Source organism: Contarinia nasturtii, unplaced genomic scaffold (assembly GCF_009176525.2).
Source record: "Contarinia nasturtii isolate CC-2019 unplaced genomic scaffold, AAFC_CNas_1.1 Cnas_scaffold_285, whole genome shotgun sequence".
NCBI classification, from domain to species: domain Eukaryota; kingdom Metazoa; phylum Arthropoda; class Insecta; order Diptera; family Cecidomyiidae; genus Contarinia; species Contarinia nasturtii.
The window spans coordinates 5,075,349-5,096,635 of record NW_022197640.1 but is presented as its reverse complement, the minus strand read 5'-3'; the positions used below and the strand labels follow the sequence as shown (position 1 = coordinate 5,096,635).

At 33.0% G+C, this 21,287-nt stretch overlaps 4 protein-coding genes across 6 annotated transcripts; all 4 read right to left on the bottom strand.

The window, feature by feature from the left end:
* Positions 1–16: 16 nt before the first annotated feature.
* LOC116337685 (multiple C2 and transmembrane domain-containing protein) lies at positions 17–8,885 on the bottom strand. The gene is made up of 15 exons (XM_031762449.1): positions 8,668–8,885; positions 7,954–8,159; positions 6,712–6,893; positions 6,312–6,611; positions 5,165–5,273; positions 4,996–5,078; positions 4,702–4,909; positions 4,555–4,610; positions 4,029–4,413; positions 3,647–3,926; positions 3,212–3,571; positions 2,939–3,058; positions 2,644–2,859; positions 2,302–2,509; positions 17–2,198 (listed from the first exon to the last, which is right to left on the bottom strand). Exons 2-15 carry the CDS (start codon positions 7,982–7,984, stop codon positions 2,118–2,120), a joined length of 2,619 nt encoding a protein of 872 aa, XP_031618309.1. The 5' UTR covers positions 7,985–8,159; positions 8,668–8,885; the 3' UTR covers positions 17–2,117.
* A 1,183-nt stretch (positions 8,886–10,068) lies between these two features.
* LOC116337730 lies at positions 10,069–13,832 on the bottom strand. 3 transcript variants are annotated; one of them, XM_031762555.1, is made up of 6 exons: positions 13,315–13,832; positions 12,728–12,963; positions 11,443–11,804; positions 11,097–11,327; positions 10,934–11,033; positions 10,069–10,873 (listed from the first exon to the last, which is right to left on the bottom strand). In XM_031762555.1, the coding sequence occupies exons 2-6, from the start codon at positions 12,930–12,932 to the stop codon at positions 10,590–10,592; spliced, it is 1,182 nt and encodes a 393-aa protein (XP_031618415.1). In that variant the 5' UTR covers positions 12,933–12,963; positions 13,315–13,832; the 3' UTR covers positions 10,069–10,589. The 3 variants fall into 3 exon arrangements, with proteins under 3 accessions (XP_031618415.1, XP_031618414.1, XP_031618416.1); XM_031762554.1 differs by having other exon boundaries at positions 12,728–12,960; positions 13,315–13,830; XM_031762556.1 differs by lacking the exon at positions 13,315–13,832 and adding an exon at positions 13,063–13,247 and having other exon boundaries at positions 12,728–12,960.
* A 1,899-nt stretch (positions 13,833–15,731) lies between these two features.
* Positions 15,732–17,808, bottom strand: LOC116337608 (probable cytochrome P450 12b2, mitochondrial). The gene is made up of 9 exons (XM_031762287.1): positions 17,660–17,808; positions 17,502–17,601; positions 17,278–17,427; positions 16,705–17,200; positions 16,469–16,631; positions 16,247–16,403; positions 16,193–16,212; positions 15,988–16,138; positions 15,732–15,916 (listed from the first exon to the last, which is right to left on the bottom strand). The coding sequence occupies exons 1-9, from the start codon at positions 17,750–17,752 to the stop codon at positions 15,732–15,734; spliced, it is 1,515 nt and encodes a 504-aa protein (XP_031618147.1). The 5' UTR covers positions 17,753–17,808.
* A 432-nt stretch (positions 17,809–18,240) lies between these two features.
* Positions 18,241–20,966, bottom strand: LOC116337408 (cytochrome P450 CYP12A2-like). Its single transcript, XM_031761952.1, has 6 exons — positions 20,716–20,966; positions 20,547–20,646; positions 19,515–20,160; positions 19,293–19,449; positions 18,974–19,222; positions 18,241–18,908 (listed from the first exon to the last, which is right to left on the bottom strand). The coding sequence occupies exons 1-6, from the start codon at positions 20,833–20,835 to the stop codon at positions 18,579–18,581; spliced, it is 1,602 nt and encodes a 533-aa protein (XP_031617812.1). The 5' UTR covers positions 20,836–20,966; the 3' UTR covers positions 18,241–18,578.
* Between the last annotated feature and the right edge of the window lie 321 nt (positions 20,967–21,287).

Genomic DNA, 21,287 nt, shown 5'->3' with positions numbered 1-21,287 from the left:
TCATTTAAACGGGATGACGAATTAAATTTTGATTTAACATTTGTAAATTGTCTATAAAATAACAATATTAGGTTTTTTTTGGTTGTTGTTGGTTTTTTTTTTCTTCAAAATTTCTAGATCAAAATCAGATCGGAAAGATAAAATCAAAAAAGACTCGATTGAGATGAATGTGATAGTGTGTGTGTGTGTGTTTGGTATGTGAATTGACTCTGAAATGGTAACGTGTTTGACTGAAAAATGTGAATGAGTGTGTATTTGTGTTTAAGAAAAATGAAAAGAGAAAATTGTTTTTCATGATGATTGAATCGCAAGGTAATGGGCATGTGTGTTTGTGTGTCTGTAGGTGATTTATTTGTCTTTCGATCTTGTTATTAATAATATATTATATCGTATTTTGTACGTTGCATTGTTATTGTAAAATATTTTATCGATTTTTTTTGTTGTTGTTGTTTATTATTCCTCTGCTTCTTACAATTCTTGCAATTCGAATTATTCAATTTAAATTTGCATTAAAATATTATTATGTATAAATTTAAATTTTTTTATGTACATTGCAACAAAGTTTCATTAACACACACATATAGAACATTTTTTTCTTCTTTTGTTTTGTTGAAAATAAAAACAAAATTGATAAAAATATTTCTGCATAAACTGCCTTCAATGGAAAATACTAAATAGTAGCTCTTTGTTGTCATTTAGTTAAAGGTGGTGTCATATATTTTTCAGAGAGCCAAATCGAGGGCGACAATCATTAAAAATGCAAAAGTAGAAAAAAGTGCGAAAAATTAGATTTGTTTTTAATGAATGCAATTTAAGATCTAAGTCAGCGTAATATCATGAAAAAACATGCAACCGAAATGATTTGCTCATTAAATTTGCGCGTGCGCTACATTTCTATATGTTTGTTGCGTTGAGTGTCAAGTTTCAATGTGCGCGACACTTCTAAGTGCCATTTTTAGTCATATTTCGTAAAAATCATTCTGCAAAATCGCAATTTTTTCGTCATCTTTTTTTATTTCCCCCATTTAAATTATAACAAACTCAACATATTTATCTTAATGCCATAATTTTTTTTTGGTTTCATTCATTTTTATAGTGGTGTTGTTTTAATTTTGTCAGTTTTCACATTTAAAAAAAATTAATTGGACGTTTGAATCAGTGAAAACGGAAATAAGGCATCTTTCATTAGTTGATTGAATTAAAATAATGTTTGTCTGTTTTTTTTTTTCTTCTCTCATCTTTTGTGAAGTTCACTCAGAATTGACGCTTAAAATTCAATTATCTATAAATTTAAACTGTTAGAAATTGGCTACTTTTCTTAATTTGTATTAACAATTGACGAAATAACTATAAGCATTGTGAAGCTAAAATTGTTACAGGTTCTCTCCTTAACTTTGTTTGTTTGTTTTTTTTTGTCGTTGATTTAGTAAGCTACTTAAGCGTAAAGAGCTAGTATAAGCGTACAAGAAAAAAAATGTTGTGTATTTTTCACTCTCCTTCTCATTTTTTCATTCGTATTTACAATAACAGTGTGTTTATTCTATAAAATTCGGAGAAATTCGAGAAAGCTGTGCTCATAAAGGGTTCTTTTTCTTTTTGTATAGTAGATATATTTTGTTTGATGTGATAAGGTGTTAAAAGCGTTCAGTTGGACATAGGATTTTTTAAAGGGATGTGGAAACCATAGGCCATAAAATTAGTATTCGGTTTGTGTTTCGCCTTGAATTTATCATTTCTTTGTTAGACACGGTAGATGATAGGTGAAATTAAATGTTCTGATTATTATTCATATAGATACGGAGATTGTACATTAAAAGTGTTGATAGAATTCGAAAAAACATTTCTTCGTGAAGTTAGAATGATTTGCTTATGAAATGTTGGAACTTTGATAAAAATTCGATAATATATAGATAAATCTTCGGAACATGAATAAATATATTGATTTAAAAAGGAAAATTTCGAAAAAAAACGTTGTTTTTTTGTTTGTTTGTATTTTTGTTTAGTCTTATTTGGGATGTATGGAAATACCACTGATGACTGATTTGTATGTGTGCGTGTTCAAAGTCAACAATACATTTTATGCGATCGATTTGCAGTAAGTGCGCTTTGCAACAGTGTTAGGCAGCCTTGTACTTTTTTCGCATATCTCTTCTCGGCATCTCGGGAGTTGTGTGCGGCGCGATTTCTCTGTACATGATCTGCGCGAAACGAAAACGAGAAAATAAAAGTGAAAAATTATACGATATTTAGTTTACAAAAAACGGTTCTTTTTTTCTCTCTTTGATTTGTAATATTTATTACCAGTTGATCGTCATCAGGAACACGAGAGAGCAGGTCTAGTATTTCATTGTTCGGAACAGTGTGTGGACGAAGTAAACGTCGTGAAAACTTAACACAACCCCAAAGTAATAACAGTACACGAATCGGAATGAAATGTAAAACAAGACACGCCAAAAGTAGCAGAATAACGGCCAACCAACTCAGTTCAGATACGGAAAAACTGAATGTGCTGCAGAACGACAGACGAATAAATGAAATGAAAAAAAAGACAAACAGTTTTTGCGAGATAAAATCATGAAAGATCAAAATTGAAGTGCGCGCACTGAGAGAAAAATAAATAATCGTATCTATTAATATGCTCACTTTTTAACGCTTTCGCCCAATGATGCTAAACGACCGATCGTGTTTTGAACACTTTGTGAAACTTCTTGGATCGTTTGTAATCGCTCCTTTATCGTTTTCTTTTCCTCACGATCCTTATCTTCTTCGTCTTCATCATCACTTCCAAAATCTCCAAATTCAGTTTTGTCAGCCGATTGATTTGATAAATTTCCCGTAATCCATCGCACGAACCAATTTCTAATTGAAACAAATTAATTCCGTTAGTTTAAGTGAAGTCTGAATATTGCACGCAATCTTCATGTCATTTTCAACATACTTTAGCATGATAATCATCAAAATTGCTGGTATTGTCGATATATCAAACCAAATGCAACCACAAATCCACAGTATGAATGCGATCGTCGATCGTATCGGTGATTCCCATTCAAAGCAGCTTCTGTTGTGTAAAATGAACAACAAAACGAATATTCAAATAAAAACGTCAATTATATTGTTAATTTTTGTTTGTTACGTTAACTTCATTTTTCTTCTTCTCATTTTGGTTATATTTTTTCTATCTTTTTTTTTTCACTTTTAACCCGATACGTACTGAATGAATCGGCCCCACTCAAGAAAATACACAACAACCGATTTAAGGCGAGTCACATTTCGCAGAAATATCTGACGCTTGAACTTAGTCTCTTGCTGAACGAGCTTATCTTCTTGTGGTTCCAGTGCTCTGATCGCCGCTCTGATTGGATTCCATACAACATTCAATTCGAGCAAAATTTGCGGGCCCGTACCTTTTGCACGTGCAAACATTTTCTTATCTTTTAATGCGTACCATCGCTTTTCACAATTGTGAATGCGAAGCAATGGGATTGCAACACGACCCAAAAATTCTACTTTATGATCACGATCTTCATCGAACACGGTTATTTCTAACACAGCCGTTATATCTTTCACATTACTGAGAAACGAGAAACGAAATGAAAAATTTCAATGTTTTCATACAACAATCAATTTGTACATTCGATTTACTTACAAGGTAAAAATTTTATTCCAATTTGGTGATAGGGTTTTATATTCCGTTTGTGTTTGTAGTCGTGAATTGATTAATTCAAGCACACAAAAAGGATCCGATTTTCCGCCCAAATCGGCGGCAGCAAGGCCAGTAGCACCAAATACCTTAACCGTTAAATGACCAACGTCTCGCATATTTTGAAATGTTTTCAACCAACTGTATCGCTTTTCAATTAAAAAATATTCATGTTCGTCTGGTTTGAAATTCGTTAAATCGGTTATCGTTTCCGACGACGTGGTTCCTGTCAAAATGAATGAACGAAAGGAAAACGGGACACATAAAATCAATTTACAATTCGGATGCCATCATCATCTTTAAAATTCAAAATCAACCGTCACCGTACCGCTAATTGTTAACATTAAATAGACTTCAGTTGATGTATCATCCAATCGATGCCACAGGCTTTTTGTTTCTTCGCGCGGAAAATTTCGCAAATCGATTATACATTTGCCGTATTGTGTGCTTCGATTCCACAACGTTATTTCCAGTGATTGTTCCTCTTCGAATAAGTGCAAGTCAAATTGTTCCAGCCATCGGGCTTGCCATGAGGTTTTGCTTTTGTATTTTTCATTTCCTAAGCGAAATCGGACATAAGGTTCGCACACATTATTCTCCGTATCGTTTGGCAAATTTCTAGCTTCAATCAACACGATTGTTACGACCGAACTCCAAATTTGCGATTTCATTCGTTTTGACGTTTCGGCAAGACGCGGATTACGTTGAAAATACTGGCAAACACACAAAAAAAAAGTTTTTTTTTTAACTTTCTTTTTTTCAACACTCTCCGCCGCCATGGCGGATGAAAAAAAAATTAACTCAATCACAAAAATTATCAACGAAAAATAAAAGACAAAATAACGACAACTAACCTGCTCTTTATCTTCTTGTGTGCGTGGCCACAGTGTTGCGTTCAATTTGATCCACACTTTTTTGGGATGGAATTTTTCAGTTCAGTTAGAAATGTGATTACATCAAATGCGACAAAATAGCGGAAACACATAAGTGCAAACACTCACTTTTACTTGTTGCGTTTGTGCCACTGGGCTGAGTTGTGTCTTCGAGCGGAATCATGAGTTCGGTAACGTGTGACAATTCTAATGTTGTGAGATCAAGTAATGCCGAACCCATAAAATCATCTTGGAGCCCCCAATCATAATCGAACACTTTAATTTGAATACTTTGGAATGGATCTTCAATCGGAACGATGAACGTCTCATCCCAAATCTAGGTTTTATAAACAAAAATGTATAAGACACGTCCAATTTAATACAGTTTCGAGCGAATTATATTCGCACATTTAGCCAACTTACCGGATTCAAATCTTTGTGCACCGTTTTCGATTTATGCAACAGCCGCCCGTTTAATTTAAATTTTACATATGGATCACTAGTGCCTAAATATAAACAAAAACAACAAAACAGAACAAACTTTCAATTGAAAATCATTTCAACACATTTATGGATTCAATGTAAATCTTACCATTTTTATCCATTGGCTTTAAATTATGTCCGCTAATCAAGTGAATGCGAAGTTGAAAAAAGACATGTTGCCTGAGTGTTGCCTCTCGCTTGCGCTGTTGTTCTTCAGCCTGGAACATGATAAAGTCAAAAGAAGAAAAAACACCCAAAATTGAAATGAGTTTTATTAACTAATTAGTCATTGGTGCGGATGATATGGCCATTTCACTCTGTACAATTGAATACATTATAAATCACTAAAGAACAATAAAAATGGTCATCGTTTAAAAGTGAAATGACATTTATTTTACGCCGAACTTTCTTTTGTGCTATTTTTTGAGACTGTCATTCTTCTTCCGTGGTTTTTTTTCATTTCTCTTTGACTTGATTCGAACGGTTTTATTGAATGGTTGACTGTTTTTTTCTCTCTTTCAAATGGAATATTTAATTTTCGGTTTCTATCAAGTCAGAAACATGTATATCTTTTATCAATCGACTAATTTGAACTGATTTCAAACTGTCATGAAATGATAGAAGACAAAAACAATGAAAAATCCACTATCGACCAAATGAATATGTAATTTTGAATGTAATATGTGTGTATGTCGCTAGCAATAAAACCAAGAAATGAAATGTGGAAATCGAATGTATATTTTTACACATTTCATGAAATGATTTATTTGTTTCCCGGTAGCATCTGTAAAATTCAACATAAAACACTTTTTTTTTACATTAAATCATTACATAAGAAAAAATAAGTGAAAATTGTTTTGTCCTAGGTTTTGTCAATGCAATGCAACAATTGTTAGTTGCCCAATGGAATAAAATCTGCTAACACCATGTACAAATAACAATTAAAAAGTTTCATTTGCCTCTGGAACTCCAAATAAATTTTACCGAAATAAATATATTTGTATACCCACGAGAATGAGGTATATCGATATCACTATGTGTAGCAAACGGTAATTAAAACGTTAAGCTTCGAAAAAAGAATTGGACATTTTGCTATAATTTTTGTGTTGGGTATTTATCTCGAATTAATGTTCATATCAAATGTCCAAAATTGATTTCACCATCGTGTGCCAAACGATTATGAAACGATTCTATAAAATAAGAATTAGGCGTGTTGTTTGTTTTACGAAAGAAAAAAATAGGTAAGTAATGTGCACCTGTGTAACGGAAATTGACGACCTTACAGCGTCGACACTAGCCGAATCATGTTGACTAGATATTGAATCACATTTATCGAGTTTTGATAAATTGATCCTGGTCAACGGTGATTCGCCATATGACATCGGTTTGTGTCTTGGTGAATGTGTTGCCGAACTACTGTGATCGGAGCTATTATCGGCTGCATAATCGGTTCCCTCGCTATCATGAAATTCACCATCGTTATGTTGCTGTTGATGGTACTGATGTGCATGTGCATGGTATCCTCTTTCTTTGCTTCTCCCTCGCGACCAACGATGCTGTAAATAATCATTTGCAATATTATTGGTTTCATGTGGTAAAAATGTGTTTCATTTTAATTGTTTTTTTTTTTTTATAGATAATGATGTGCTATTTTACTCTTAACGTGCTTAAAAATCCATGCGTTCGTTGAAAAACACCGGCCACACTTCTCCCACTCCGTTGCGGTGATGGACTTGGTTGCGGTATATTGTTTGTGTAATTATCGCGGCTATCTAATTCCGATGCAGATTTACTAAGATATTTGAAACTATGCGCTCTTTGGTCGGACGTTTTTTCGTCTGAAGATCATCATCATCACATGAAAGTAAGAGGAGAGGCGATACGAACAAAAAATCAATCAATCAACAAGTATACATATGCTCTATACAATAAACAATTTATGCATCTATAAATCAATACTAATTTCAGTATCTATTTACGTATCGCTTGTATCAATTTCAATGACATTTGGGCTCGTAGCCGATATTTCCTCGATGGACGTGGCTCACAAGGAATTATTCACATAATTGCAATTTGAGAGCACATCATGCATTAAATACATTTTATTAAGTGTTAATTCAATTTTAATGCACTCTACAACAGCTGTTCCAATTGAATATTTTAAAAGTAAAATACATTGTCAAACGAAATAAATGAAAAAAAGAGAAAAACTAATGCGCTGTTACTATCCAAGAGAGAACGAATAAAATGGTTGAGCTTAACGTGTTTTCCATATAAATACTATATTTTCAAATCTAACATACTATATTGTCAACGGTAAAATTAACATTGAACATTAACATTCAATTGATAGCAAATACACACGCATGGCGATAGGAAAACAATGACAAACGCGATCAAGGAATATAGCGTTTCGCATGCATGCCTCGTTCAATTTCAATTAATATGCATACGCAGAGAGGAAGAGAGAGATAGAGAGGGGAGGCAGAGAAAACCAAAGTTCCTTGTGACTTTGATTTTCACACATTATTTGCAATCCATATTCGAGACCAAAATAAAAATTGCATGAACTCTCTCACTCCATCAATTAAAAAGTGTGCACATGGTCAATACGGTGGGCGCCTTTTACGCAAAACTCAAATGGACTAATGGAAAAAGCAATTCGATCCGGTTGTTTCGTTTATTTACAATTTCCTCTAATTAAGAGCTGAAAATCGACCGTACTCTTTCAGCGGCACAAATGGAATTCATTTAATGAATCCAATCATTATAATTATTTCACTTTAATTTGATAAATGTCCAAAAATAAAAATTATAAATAATTGGTGTTTATTTGTTGTTTTTGTATAGTCTCATTTTGACACCAGAACAAATAGAAAAACCATGCAATTTACATACCTTTTAATTCGGTTTCAATGCTCTCCGCCATTATTCATCAATCGGAAAATTGGTGGGAAATGGTTTTATTCCATCTAAGAAATGTTGTCGCTAAACAATTCATATTGTTATCGGTTTATAGACTATCGGTTGATTTCATTTCGGTTTGCATGACTTTTTCAAAATATAATTGATTTAATTCGAAACTTAGCATCACAACACATAACCTACGGATATAAAAAAAAATACACAGACTGATGATTTGAAACAGCTAAAAACGTAAATAATCAAATGCAAACAGTGCACGATTGATCCCAGTTAATAAAATGCATCATACTAAACTCAAAACTCTCTATTAAAATGGGGAGAAAGAGAAAAATGAAAAAGAAAAAGACACACATTTTCAAAACGATTGCATTCAATTAAATGAGTTTTCTACACGAGAGTGACACGACATAACATCATAATCTCATACGTAAACCGAATCACATGAATAGCGAAAATTGTTGAACAAATTTAAAAGCAGCAAATACATTAATGACTTAATTCACTGATTCATTCAACAATTCTGTGTCGGAACGAGAGAAATTCTTGCAAAAATCGATTTGCAACCGACTTAAATTATCAAACCAATTCACCATTTCGTTATTACGTGTGTGCGAACAATCTTTAGCATTTTTCTCGTGCTCACTCTTTTCCTATGTGTATAACAACTGTTTTAACGAATATTCTTACTTAAACTACATCACAATTTTTTTTTTTTTTGTCAATTATTTGTTTTGATGGGGGTTGATCGTTTACTGAAATCGATTAATGAACAAAATAAATGAAGAACTATTTATGAAAATTGCATTTCAATCGGGTTTCGATTAACCGTGAAACATCAAACGAAAGAGCAACAAATAATTCAAAAGTAAGTGTTTTCGTTCTTCGAGTTTGGTGTGAAACTAATGGGCCTCTCGTGTAATCACAAGTGGTGAGTTGCAGATACATAGAAATAACGACAGCAACAACAACAACAACAATAATAACACCACTAACATCAAAAAATGTAATGTTGCACGAATACGCACACACGCGAATGTCAAAATCCATTCGACAATATTCGGTCGCCTAAAGCAATATCAGGAGACTCAATCCGCAACGTTCTTTTTTTTTTTTCAATACGGGGAAAAATCTCGACAATTTCACGTTGTGATATGGCATTGTATGCGCACGTATTACAATTTTATTCATGTGTATGGGTATATGGGCATAGAATATTGTATAGAAATTTGTGTATTTTTTGCGTAATGGTGCCCGCATACATGCATGTAATAAAATGCCTTGATAGAACGTATTTTTCACTGCAAAATCGGTTTAAGCAAGAACATTGTAAGCACATGATATTTGGCCTGTACATGTTTTTCCATCTGGTTTTTTAGTCAGTCATCTGTCATAGACTGGCTGTCGTCATTTTGTGTCTCCTTCTTTCTCTCTCACACACCGAATCCCATTTCACTTTGCTATGTGTGTAAGGTGTGTGTATGGTTCGGTATTTTATGTGACATACAATCCATTTATGATTTTCACTCTCTATCTCTGTCACTTCGATTTCTCATTGCATTCTACTGGAGTTTTCCTTCAAAATTCACCCACTATCATTCAACGCACAACGAGAGACATTGACCATGCGCATTTCAAGTAATAGATATGAATGTTTTTAACTGGAATACTTGTGTGCCGTTGCCGCTGCTGCTGCTGCTGCTGCTGTTACTGCTGATGATGACGATGAAAAGCTAAATGGCTTACGATTCAATCGCATTGTGAGGCAAAATTGAATCGTTTTTCCAAGCACACGAACGACCTATTGTCGTGACACATAATTCCGTTAAAATGCATGTGTGAATTCCATATGAAATGCAGTGCAGCCGCTTTTTTATGCGAACGCTCTCAACACAACCGTTTCTATAACAATAACAACAATAATGGGTCTATAGTATATGTAATCTTTTTATTAAATGTAGGCGCGTATATGCGTTTTCTGTTTCGTAACAATTATTCAATTTGAATTTTAAATTATGTGCTTACACTGACTAACAAACTTGACAAAAGGTGTGTACGAAAAAAATCTGTGTTTGAAACTTATAGTTGTTGTTTTTTTCTGTTCGCATTTTTTTTTCTAGACTCATTGGGAATATAAATTTTATGCAATTCTAAATGTATGTACCGGCTAAACTGTTCATATGAATGTGTCACACGTGAACTCGTAATTTGAATTGCATTGTATGTTTTACATTTCATTTTTTGTCCTGCAGTTTTGTTCTATTTTTGTGTTGGTTTTTTTCTTCCAAAACTGATTTACATTCCAACTTATTTCATTCGTTTCTTCCTTCAATTTATTTTTTCCTTATTATTATGCTGTTTGCGACTGGACTATTTTTGTATTATTATTATTTTTAATTGTTTTCATCTTCAAGCTCTTACAAATTGAAACCGTTCTATCAAATAGATGGAACAAATATACGATATGTTGTTAACGAATAAAAATTATGAAATAAATGAAAAACAAAATAGTCGACAAAAGATACAAACATTAACCATATTTAACCATAATAAAAAAAAAATCTCGTTCAACGCAAATGATTAATGTTGTTGTACGGTGGCATTTGAATGTTTCATGTACGATCGGCTGCAGTAGCATCAGCAATAAAATCAGTTGTTGACTCGACCTGATGATGTTTGGCGGCTGTTTTATTTTTGGCCTGACCATGTGCACCATTAAATTGTTTGCCATTGTTGTGATTCTTAGCATGATTTCGGCCATTTTTATGCGTACGATTCACATTTTTACCGCGATTTTGTGAACCATCTTTGGCATCTTCCCCTTCGCGAAATAATCGGTCCGATGCATCGATTTGGCCATCATTCTCCTTCTCCGATGATTGATCATCATGTAAATCTAGTTTAATATGATATATTAACACGATTATCCCTTTCAATTCAATGACATTCGAATTACCTTCCTGTGGTGGATCAACAACGGCAATAGTACTTGTATCTGCCGAATAATTGGTATCAGCAAAGTGTACTGTACTGCCATTTGTACCGTTCAACGGTGCCTAATAAATAAACAACATTCATTGCATCATCAAATATCGAAAGAATGGAATTTTTTTACTTACTTCATTGGACGATGATTTAAAATCATCGTCGCTAAAATCATCAGTAGCAGCGCTGGTTTCACTATCTTCATTCGACATCTCATCGTATATGTAATCTTTATCATCTGAATCGGACGATGCAAGTTCAGCTTTGAGAAAAGTCCTATACATTTTTTCTTCTAAATCGCTCTCTTCACTCTGTGACGTTGTTTGATCATCGTTTTCAGTCTCAGTGATGACAAGAGCATTTAACTGTTTAAACAATAAATAAAATAAAACAAAGTGGATAATATGTGTCTGTCATTTTATGTTTGATTCAATCATACGATATAACTATTATATCGTCGATATATCAATCGCAAATTACCGCTGTTTTATTGTTGTACTTCATTTTGTTGGTTGTTTTGTTGGTTGTATCGTTTGGATTTTGGGAAATAAAATTACTTAGTTGCGTTAGTAATGTTAATGTGATTCGTTTGACATAATCGGCACATGATATCTGCGATTTATTATTTCTCCTTGCTTCGACCGATATGTGCCGCATATTGCGACGTGATTTATGTAAAAATGATACCATCATTGAAGCTTCAATCTCTTCGAATCCAACACAAATCGCAACCAATGATAATACAACCCGAACAAAACGTAATGCAACCAATGTTGGCAAAAAGAAGACCCACGGAAGCGGTCTGACCAAACCTATCGATGTTTTAACTCTTTTTCCATCACCTTTAATAAATTCAATAAAATATAAATTACGTGAACCAATGAGAGAAGGTAAAAATAAAAATCATGTTAAAATTAAAATAAAAAACATTGTACATGTCATGTAGTCTGTGTTAAACAATTCAGCCGATCATAACTGAATAAAACAAGAATATCACACCACAGCAACAACAATAACAGCAAACAACTATATTCCGCATCGTCATACTAAATTGCATTGCCGTTATTATAATGTGTGCATTGTGTACGTGAATACCTTCGATTCGATTGCTGTACGAGAAATCGATGGGATGGTTGATTAATTTTTTCCCTATTTACTATTATGCCTATTGATTCTGGTGAAGCGATTAATTGTCTACAACGATTATGTGAAATGAATATATTGGACAAGTTTTTTTTTTCTTTCAAATTTACATTTATAGCTTCATAACGATACAATTGATAATTAAATACTCTATTCATGTGGAATGACTCAATCAAAATATTGGCCAGCCTGCTTGAGTTGTGAGCGGTTGTGAGCAAATAAGAATGTCGATTAAAATTCATCACACTGAGAATGTCAACAGCACAACACAAAAATGGCAACAACAAACATAGAACAGCCGATACTTTAAAAGGCATGCAATTGTTTAATCTAATCTCATCGTTTTCCGTTTAGTATTTGCACTGAATTCCGTAAATATTTCAATAATAAGAGACCAACAACAACATCAACAAAAACAAAAAAAAGCCGAACCGAATACACAACACAGTAGTCGCAGTAGCCCCATCATATCGTCAAAGCGTTAGAGCAGAACGTTTATATCATTTCGCGCATAGTTTCGCGTGCCAAAACAATTTTCGGTCGCCGCTAGTTGTGTGTTGTAATCAATTATTGTTTGGGTGCGTCAAGTGTCTGAACGATATGAAAAGCAAAAATAACTTACCCGTTTTACCGTTGGAAATCCATGTTGCTGTTTTTTCAAGAGTCCACAGCAATTTATCGAATTGCATCATCATCGTTTGACCAATGCTCGAACTGGCAATTTGAACGGCAACACGATGCATTCTTGTTTGCAATGTCGTATCATTATTTTCACGTGTTTCATGTGGACTTTTCGCTGTACTATTTGATTTCAAAATTTTGCCCATCTTATAATGCTTCACTTGTGTGTTCGTTCTTCTTGTGCGGGTACATTCAATGCAAAATGTAAATGAAACCAAAAAAAAGAAATAATTATTGAAAAGAAAAGAAAAAGAAACAAAAAGTTAACTTGCTAACCTATCGAATTGATGAAGTAATGAAGCCAATAGTGAATTCGCAAAAACAGCAGCGACGACAACGAACAAAAAAAGACCCAAAAACAACAACGAAAAATAAATGAATGCAAAATGGCAACCATTATTAAATATCTACAGTGAAATTAGCGTTTCGAATGCCCATTTTTTTTTTTGGTTCTCTCTTTATCTCGTTGCGGTGGCTGTCAAAACGTATCACACAATATTTTGCAAAACATCAAATTATAAAACTCACCTTACAAACAAGGAATGAACGATTTGAATAAAAATAAAACTACGAAATTATCTTTATCTAAACTGATTACGGATCGATGTAAATTGATGGAGAATTTTTGCAATTAAATTTCAATAATAAGCCGAATCAAAAGTTTTGCTCACAGCATACAAACGAGCACTCAACAAAAGACTGACAAAATATTATGATAAGATTTTTTCGTTATTTTTTTTTTTTCGGTATATTTTATATTTCGTTCTGTCCACAAATACGAAATAAATTTTCTTCTTCTTCGCTTTTTTTCTTTTGCTTTTCGGACTGTGTACGGTTGACATACACTTGCATTTCAATTCGTTCTTACTTACACCTCGGTCTCACTTCACTCTCTCTCTCTCACACTCTTTCTCTTATTCACTCTGTCTATCAATACAGAGTGCTATCATCGAAAGAATATGCCATTCGATTTGTTTCTGTGTATATGACAATAAATAACGGTGAAGCATTATCGTGCTCCCATCCATACAATTCAATCGAACAGCATCGAATGCACAACGTACATTTCAGCATTCAGCACAACAACAACAAAAATCCATCGGCGCACACACCAAACACTCGCATGGATCATTGCTGCTACGCGAAACAAAGATAGTGAAATGACCTTTTTTTGATGACTTTGATCTAAGGTCATTTTGTCTAAAATTGCAGTCAAACACAACTAAAAAAAAAAATGAAATCGAAAAATATGTGTAATAATGTAAAACGAGGCGCTTAGCGCATGTGTTTATGTATGGTCCTTTGATTATTATTTTGCGCTCCATTTTTTAATTTTCCATTCGCATTTGTCGCAATTTGCTATGGATTTTCTATACGCTTCATTTTATATTTTGACACTTTGTCAAAGCCAATTTTACTCAACAGCAATTTACACTAATTGTATCCGTATCAAATCAATGATGAATTTCTTTTAGATTGCTATGTTTATGCATAATTAAAACTAATTTACTTTCATCTTTTAAAACTATTTGTAACAAAAAAAAATATATATGATGACTAATACGTTCAACACTTTGGACTTGACTTCAAATTATACACAATTTAAATAAAATATTTGTCATTTTCATCCCAAATTAGCACAAAGGAAATTCCGTTTTGAGTCACGTTGGCCTCGGCTCCAGTCAAAGAGCGCTACACATTATAATGAGCTAGTCATTGAAACCAAGATTGATTGAAACAGTAGTTCACTCTCTCACTCTCATTTTATTCATCCAAATATTTGTTTATATTTTAATAAATAAATATATATTAAATAATACACACACCACCAGTTTAACATTTTTTAAAGTGTTTAATGTAATTCGATTGATTGATATTTTTATATACAAATGAATCATACGCCTGGACGTAATAAATAGGTTATTAATTTCGCCGACTTCAAATGTGTGTCCGGTCAAAAATCTTTTTGTTTTTAATTTAAATTAGTTAAAAGCTTTTTCGTTACTTTCTCGCATGTGAATATTTGAACAATATAAAATTGAACAAAACGTGATCTTAATTAAGCAAGCTATTCTTGAAGAAAAAAATAATGAAATTCGCCACTCACGATTTTTGTGAGGGTCTTGATCCCATCCAACGCACACATGCCCAGCTTGATTCGATTTACTTTTTCCATACAAATGGTATTCAACATAAAGCCACATCAATGCAAAACCAGAGATAACATCAACAGTTAGACAAGTTTAATAGATTCCTCGTTCGTTTCTCACTCGATTGTATTATTCAACATTGAAATACTTTTTAGCACTGCACTCACTTCGAATCACTTTAGTACGTGTACTTGTTTCATGATATAATCTTGCGACTGACCACATTAGCTTAAAGCATATACGTTTTTTTTTTGTAAAACAGCCACCGCCGGTAATAAAAGTCAAATTGATCCACATAAATGATGTATTTTATTCATTTGAATGCGAACTTGATTTCAATAATTGGTACAAAACAAGGGCATGCCAAAAATGTGATTCATTGCATCCATCAATTTTCATATTCAATTTTGAATAAGAATTTTTCAATTTTAATGAAAATTAAAAAACACTATATTCATTTTCTATTTTGATAAATTATTTAATTAAAATAATTGGAAAGAATCTTAAGACAGATTTACGCTCTTGCATATGTACATTTCGTATATAATTCGTTAAAAACCGACTAACACTTTTTCAAACACGTCACTTATTTTTCATTCAAGGTCTTTGCATTCATTCGATATTAAAACCTGATTCAATTTTTAGAAATTGTACAGTATGATTATAAAATAAACCAGTGAAAAAAATTACTTCACTACTTTTCAACAATAATTTTATTTTTACATAAAATCAAAAACTAGAAAAATGCATAAAAAATTGAATAACGACAAATAGTACTTGAAAAGTGAAAGCCTATCACTGTTTAATTTCGTTGAGTTTAAATTTCAAATCATTAACCGGTGTAAGAACAAAGCTTTGCCTATGTTTCAGGGGACCATAATGGAATTCAATGCGATATTTCGTCAATAATCGTGTGAGCAACACATTCATTTCCATTTCAGCAAATCGTCGTCCGATGCATGATCGTGGTCCAAATCCAACTATTTAACCAGAGAATATCAGAAAAATCATAACAAAAGAATATTGCACAAAATAAACATCGCAAACTTACATGGCAAATAAATAAATGGATTTGATGCTTTTGCCTCTGGGCAAGCGTTCGGTATATGTTTTTTGAGCCATCGTTCTGGCATAAATTCAGTCGGATTCTTAAACTCCCTCTCATCATAATGTAATATCATGTTTGCCATTAGGATATCGGTCTAAATAAGATAAAATATCAAAAAATGATTCAAAATATCAAAAAAATGATGTACCCCTTTTGGAATTCGATAGCCTTGAATCACAAGATCACTTCCAGAAGCTCGAACATTTCCGGGTGTAATCGGTAGCAGTCTCAGTGTTTCCTTTATGCATCAATCTACCGTTCACATCAGTTGGTAAATGCTGAAGTTCATCGCGTAATTTTTCCTGTTTCTCTGGATTCTTCGATAAGTAGTATAAAATATGGGCTGTCGCTGCTGTCGTCTTCAAATTGGAAGAGAACAAATTTGATTATACTGATTAACGGTGAATGAATCGCAAATGTTTACAGTATCAACGCCAGCAAGAAGCATATCAATGGCCATAACAATTGCCGCATCTTTGTTAATTTTCAATAATTTCTCAAGAACACTTGGCTCACGATGTTGATTCAACGCATTCGAATTTTTATCCAATTTTTTCAACGCCCCATCAATATAATACAGTGTACAACTGAAAAATAAAATAAACAAAGAATTTTAATTTTTCAATGCCATTGTGAACAGCAACAAGAAGCATGCAGTACTTTGTCATGTTATCATAAACATTCATAAGTTTTTTATATTTCGGTGTTTTAACGTATCTCCAAAGCGATGGAACCATTTCAAGTTCGAATGACAATGTGAAAAATTCATAAACAGCTCGGATCAGTTGACCTGCTTTACTATTTTGATCATCATTTCGGCTATCCAGAATATGCATCCGTTGATCTAATGCAATTGATGCAATCGATTCAAGTGACCATTTATTCAATTCATACATGAAATTGGCGGGCAGCTCATTTTTATCGTCTCTTAACGCTTTAATGCGATCACAAAATTCAATAGCAATTTCATCAACGTCAGGGATGTATGCATTTACTGTGGCCGGTTTCAACATGATCGGAGACACAATCGAACGCATTTTGGCCCAACGTTCATTTTGTTCACTCACCAAGCCACCCATATCCTTAAAAATATCGGGACGCATTTTCTTTCGATAATGATCGAATGTACTGAAACCACGACGATTTGGCCAAATGCCTTGATTTCCAAATGAAAATAGATAGCAAACAATATTTTAAATAACCAACAACATTTTAACATTCAATTTAACTTGCCTTCAGTGCGAAAAACCAATTCAAAATCACTGGATTCTGTAACCATAACTAGTTCTTGATTACCAAACATGCCCGGTAACTTTGAAATGCGGCCATATTCTTCTTTTAATTTTTCATGCAATCCAAGCAATTCGATTTTATGATATTTTCCTACAAATACAAAAGTTGTTCGAAATCATTCACTATTGTATCGAATAAAAACAAAAGTTCTTCGTTTCGTTTACCGCCAGGCAAAAAACGTGCAATCATTTGCAATACACTCGGTCCAGGTATTGTCTGATATGGTTTTGCACTTTTCCAATCACTTTGAACATCCTTTTCGTTCTACAAGTCGACTTTTTATCGTTTAAATTTTTAAAGATCGACAAGCGATGTGAATTACCTGAGAATATGAGTGCGCAAATGAAAATGCTCGATAATACAGTTTTAATGGTGTCAAATTCCATGTTTTGACCACCACTTTTGTTGAAAACATTTCGTTGATAATTTAATTTGTTACAATTTAAAAATCACTTTTATTCCGATTGCTTGTGCTGCCTTTCGCTGCAAATGCCACTTCAGGAATGTCGTCATTTTTCATTATTTTATGATCTCATGATCATTATTTTTTAATAAATACCGGTTATTAGGTGATGAATGTATAAATATATTTTGGCGAAAAAAATGTGAAGATTAAGAATATGTGAAGATATTTCAAAATGATATAAAACAAACAGTGATTTCAATTTAATCAACTAAATATTGTAAACTGGTAGTCTTATCCATAGATTAAAATGGCTAAGATATCCTTTCCTCCTGTCATTGGCTGAACAGACCAACCCCTAACTGAATATAATTTATCCATATGCAAACGGTACTTACAGTTGGATACGTTTACTGGTAAAACGAAACACTATCTTTTGAAACTTTTTCTGCAAAAAAAAGTACACAAACATCTTTTTATCAGAATAAAATGACAATGCATTTATGTTTGTTTGATTTTAATGAAGTTTATTTATTTCCACTCACAATTTAAAACAGGCACTTTGTACATTTTTCATTAAAAATCACACAAATACATTTATAATTATTAATAAAAACAAACGAACAAATACATATTACATAAAATCTTTAAAAACAATATTTCTAATTCAAATGTCTTTTGAAACTGAACGAAACTCAAAAATAGAATTAATTTGAAGCTGTGCAAATTCATACAAAGGAATCTTAAATGTCTGTCCAAAAGTATGACACTTTTTTCCCCATATATCTGCACAGCTAGCTAAGATTTATACAACGCAAGTTTCCAACAATGGGAATCTTTAAATTTCCGTTAGCTTGAATTTCAAATCACTAGTCGGCGACATTACAAAGCTATATCTATATTCCAATGGTCCGTAGTCGTATTCAATACGATATTTTCCTAATAGCCGTGTCATCAGCACATAAATCTCCATTTCGGCAAATCTTTTACCAACACAACTTCTGGGCCCAAAGCCAAACGGCAGATAGACAAACGGATTTGATGCTTTTGCTTCTGGACATGCGTTCGGTATGTGTTCATTGAGCCAGCGTTCCGGCATGAAATCACTTGCATTTTTAAACAGATGATCTTCATAATGTAATATCATGGAAGCAATGGCAACATGAGTCTAATTACGAAACTGAATTAGTAACATTTTCATAAATAATTGAAGAAATTTATGTAAATTCTTACTCCTTTTGGCACTTGATATCCTTTGATTACTATATCTTTGCCAGCAGTACGCGCAGTTCCAGAAACAATTGGAGATAGTCTTAGTGTCTCCTTTATACACGCTCTGAGATATGGTATTTTCAAAAAGGTCGATGATGTTAGCTTACCATTTGCATCGACAGGTAAATTCTGAAGTTCATTTCGCAATGCTTCTTGTTTTTCTGGATTTTTTGCCAGTTGATACATTAAATTGGCCGTAGTTGATGAAGTCTAAATACCAAATAAGAAAAAAATTTATGAATTATTTTCCAATTTGATTGGCATCGATAATGTCTCTTACAGTGTCCACACCAGCCATAAACATATCCAATGCCATCACCATCGCCACATGTTTGTCAATCTTCAAGAGTTTCTCAAGTACACTTGGCTCTCGGTTTTGGTTGGATGATTTATTTTCCAATTTCCCAATAGCCTCGTCAATAAAAAATAGTGTTGCACTGTAAATATTATGAGAAAAAATCAATTTACAATTTCAATTAATTACATAAAATGTCGGTAATACTCTGTCATGGTGTCGAAGACATTCATAAGCTGTTTATATTTGGATGTTTTCATATATCTCCATAAATTTGGTTTCATTTCTAATTCGAATGATAGCGTAAAGAAATCATCAACAGCTTTTATTAGCTGGCTCGCTTTGTTAGTTTGGTCGCTCTTTTGACTGTCAAGAATGTGCAAACGTTGATCGACGGCAATCGAGGCAACCGTTTCCAATGCCCATTTGTTTAATTCATACATGAAATTGGCGGGAAGTTCATTTTTATCATCTCTCAGTGTTTTAATATGATCACAAAATTCAACAGCAATAGTATCGACGCCCGGAATATAAGCGTTTACGGTGGCCGGTTTCAACATAATTGGATTCACTGTTGAACGTAATTTACCCCATTGTTCACCTTGTTCATTTAGGAGACCGCCTTGATTTTTAAATAAATCGGGACGAACTTCTTTTCGATAATGATCAAATGTTGAAATTCCGCGACGATTTGGCCATTGTCCCTCATTCCGGAACAACAACTCGAAATCCACAGGATCGGTGATTAATAAAATTTCTTCATTTCCCAACATTTTTGGAATTTTTGAGATTGGGCCATATTCATCTCTAATAGATCTATGCAGATCGGCCAACTTAGCTTTATAAAACTTTCCTGTTATGAAAAAACCTTGGATATAGCAAATGATTTGAGTTAACAATTTAAACAATGGGAATAGATGTGTGACCAGGAATCGTATTCCGCGTACTCAATTAAATAGCAACGAATAAAACGGGGTTCTCGTTCCTTAGAAACGGAAATATAATACATTCGCAGTTAAATCCAATCAATTATATTTTGCAAAAGTTGTATTTTTTCAAATTGTAACACATTAACATACGTTGTCTAGTTGTTTTCCTTAACAAAAAAATGTATTCTAGTTTAAATAAAAGATGTTTTTCTTAACTCTTTTATCGATGTACACGGATACAAATCCAGTCCATCATTTAATCCAATTGATTTATTAAAGAATTATTAATTAATTGAATGCTCCCTCATACCTCCAGGTAAATTATCAATAATTAATTTCAGAATACTTGGGCCTGGTATGGATTTGTATGGTTTTGATGTTTCCCAAATCTTTTGAAACTTTTCATCGAGCTACGGATGACATAATCAATAATTTTTCATTTGATAAATATCAATTTTGAAATGGGAAAAAATAAAGACCTGGGTCTGTTGAGACAAATTTGCAGCAGACAACGTTCGACTACATTGCTGTAACACAATCCGATGTGTTTTTACTATTTTGGTAACTGGATTTGTTATTTGTTTTGGTAATTTAAACATTTTCACTCAGCTTATTAATTAATAGCTTATTGCCACAAACATCTAAACAATTGACAGCGGAATTCAATAAACAGCAACTGCAAAACACTTGATAACATCACATGAAGTTTTACAAATCATCGTTGATTCTTTGATTATTTTTGTGTATAAATATAGCATAGTATAGTATATCATTCTATACTTCAATCGTTGTTTTTAAAGTATAAGCGACATATGGTGTAATCGCATGTGTGTTTGTACAGTCGTCAAAATAAAGTAGTCTACTCATTGGCAACATTTTCAAAATCCAAATTCATTTCAACCAAAAGATTTTTCAAAAAGGTTACATCTTTCTCACTCAAGGTCATTTTAAAGAATTTTGTTGTGGGTACAAAGTTAATTCTAAGCAAAATATTTTTGATCATGCCATACCTATATTTTAACTAAAATATCACAATAACAACATCAACATA

Bases quoted from the DNA above. Each gene is read 5' to 3' on its own strand.
- LOC116337685 (XM_031762449.1), bottom strand. From the start codon at position 7,984: ATGGCGGAGAGCATTGAAACCGAATTAAAAG. The intron at 4,910-4,995 runs GTAAGTTGGCTA...TATAAAACCTAG, and splicing joins TGCACAAAGATTTGAATCCG to ATTTGGGATGAGACGTTCAT. The intron at 2,860-2,938 runs GTATGTTGAAAA...TGTTTCAATTAG, and splicing joins TTGATGATTATCATGCTAAA to AAATTGGTTCGTGCGATGGA.
- LOC116337730 (XM_031762555.1), bottom strand. From the start codon at position 12,932: ATGGGCAAAATTTTGAAATCAAATAGTACAGCGAAAAGTCCACATGAA. The intron at 11,805-12,727 runs GTAAGTTATTTT...AATTTATTAAAG, and splicing joins GATTTCCAACGGTAAAACGG to GTGATGGAAAAAGAGTTAAA. The intron at 11,034-11,096 runs GTAAGTAAAAAA...TTTATTTATTAG, and splicing joins TTAAATCATCGTCCAATGAA to GCACCGTTGAACGGTACAAA.
- LOC116337608 (XM_031762287.1), bottom strand. From the start codon at position 17,752: ATGTTTTCAACAAAAGTGGTGGTCAAAACATGGAATTTGACACCATTA. The intron at 16,213-16,246 runs GTTCGAGCTTCT...TTGTGATTCAAG, and splicing joins TACCGATTACACCCGGAAAT to GCTATCGAATTCCAAAAGGG. The intron at 15,917-15,987 runs GTAAGTTTGCGA...CTGGTTAAATAG, and splicing joins TCCATTTATTTATTTGCCAT to TTGGATTTGGACCACGATCA.
- LOC116337408 (XM_031761952.1), bottom strand. From the start codon at position 20,835: ATGTTTAAATTACCAAAACAAATAACAAATCCAGTTACCAAAATAGTA. The intron at 20,647-20,715 runs GTCTTTATTTTT...TGTCATCCGTAG, and splicing joins ATTTGTCTCAACAGACCCAG to CTCGATGAAAAGTTTCAAAA. The intron at 18,909-18,973 runs GTAAGAATTTAC...TTTCGTAATTAG, and splicing joins GATATCAAGTGCCAAAAGGA to ACTCATGTTGCCATTGCTTC.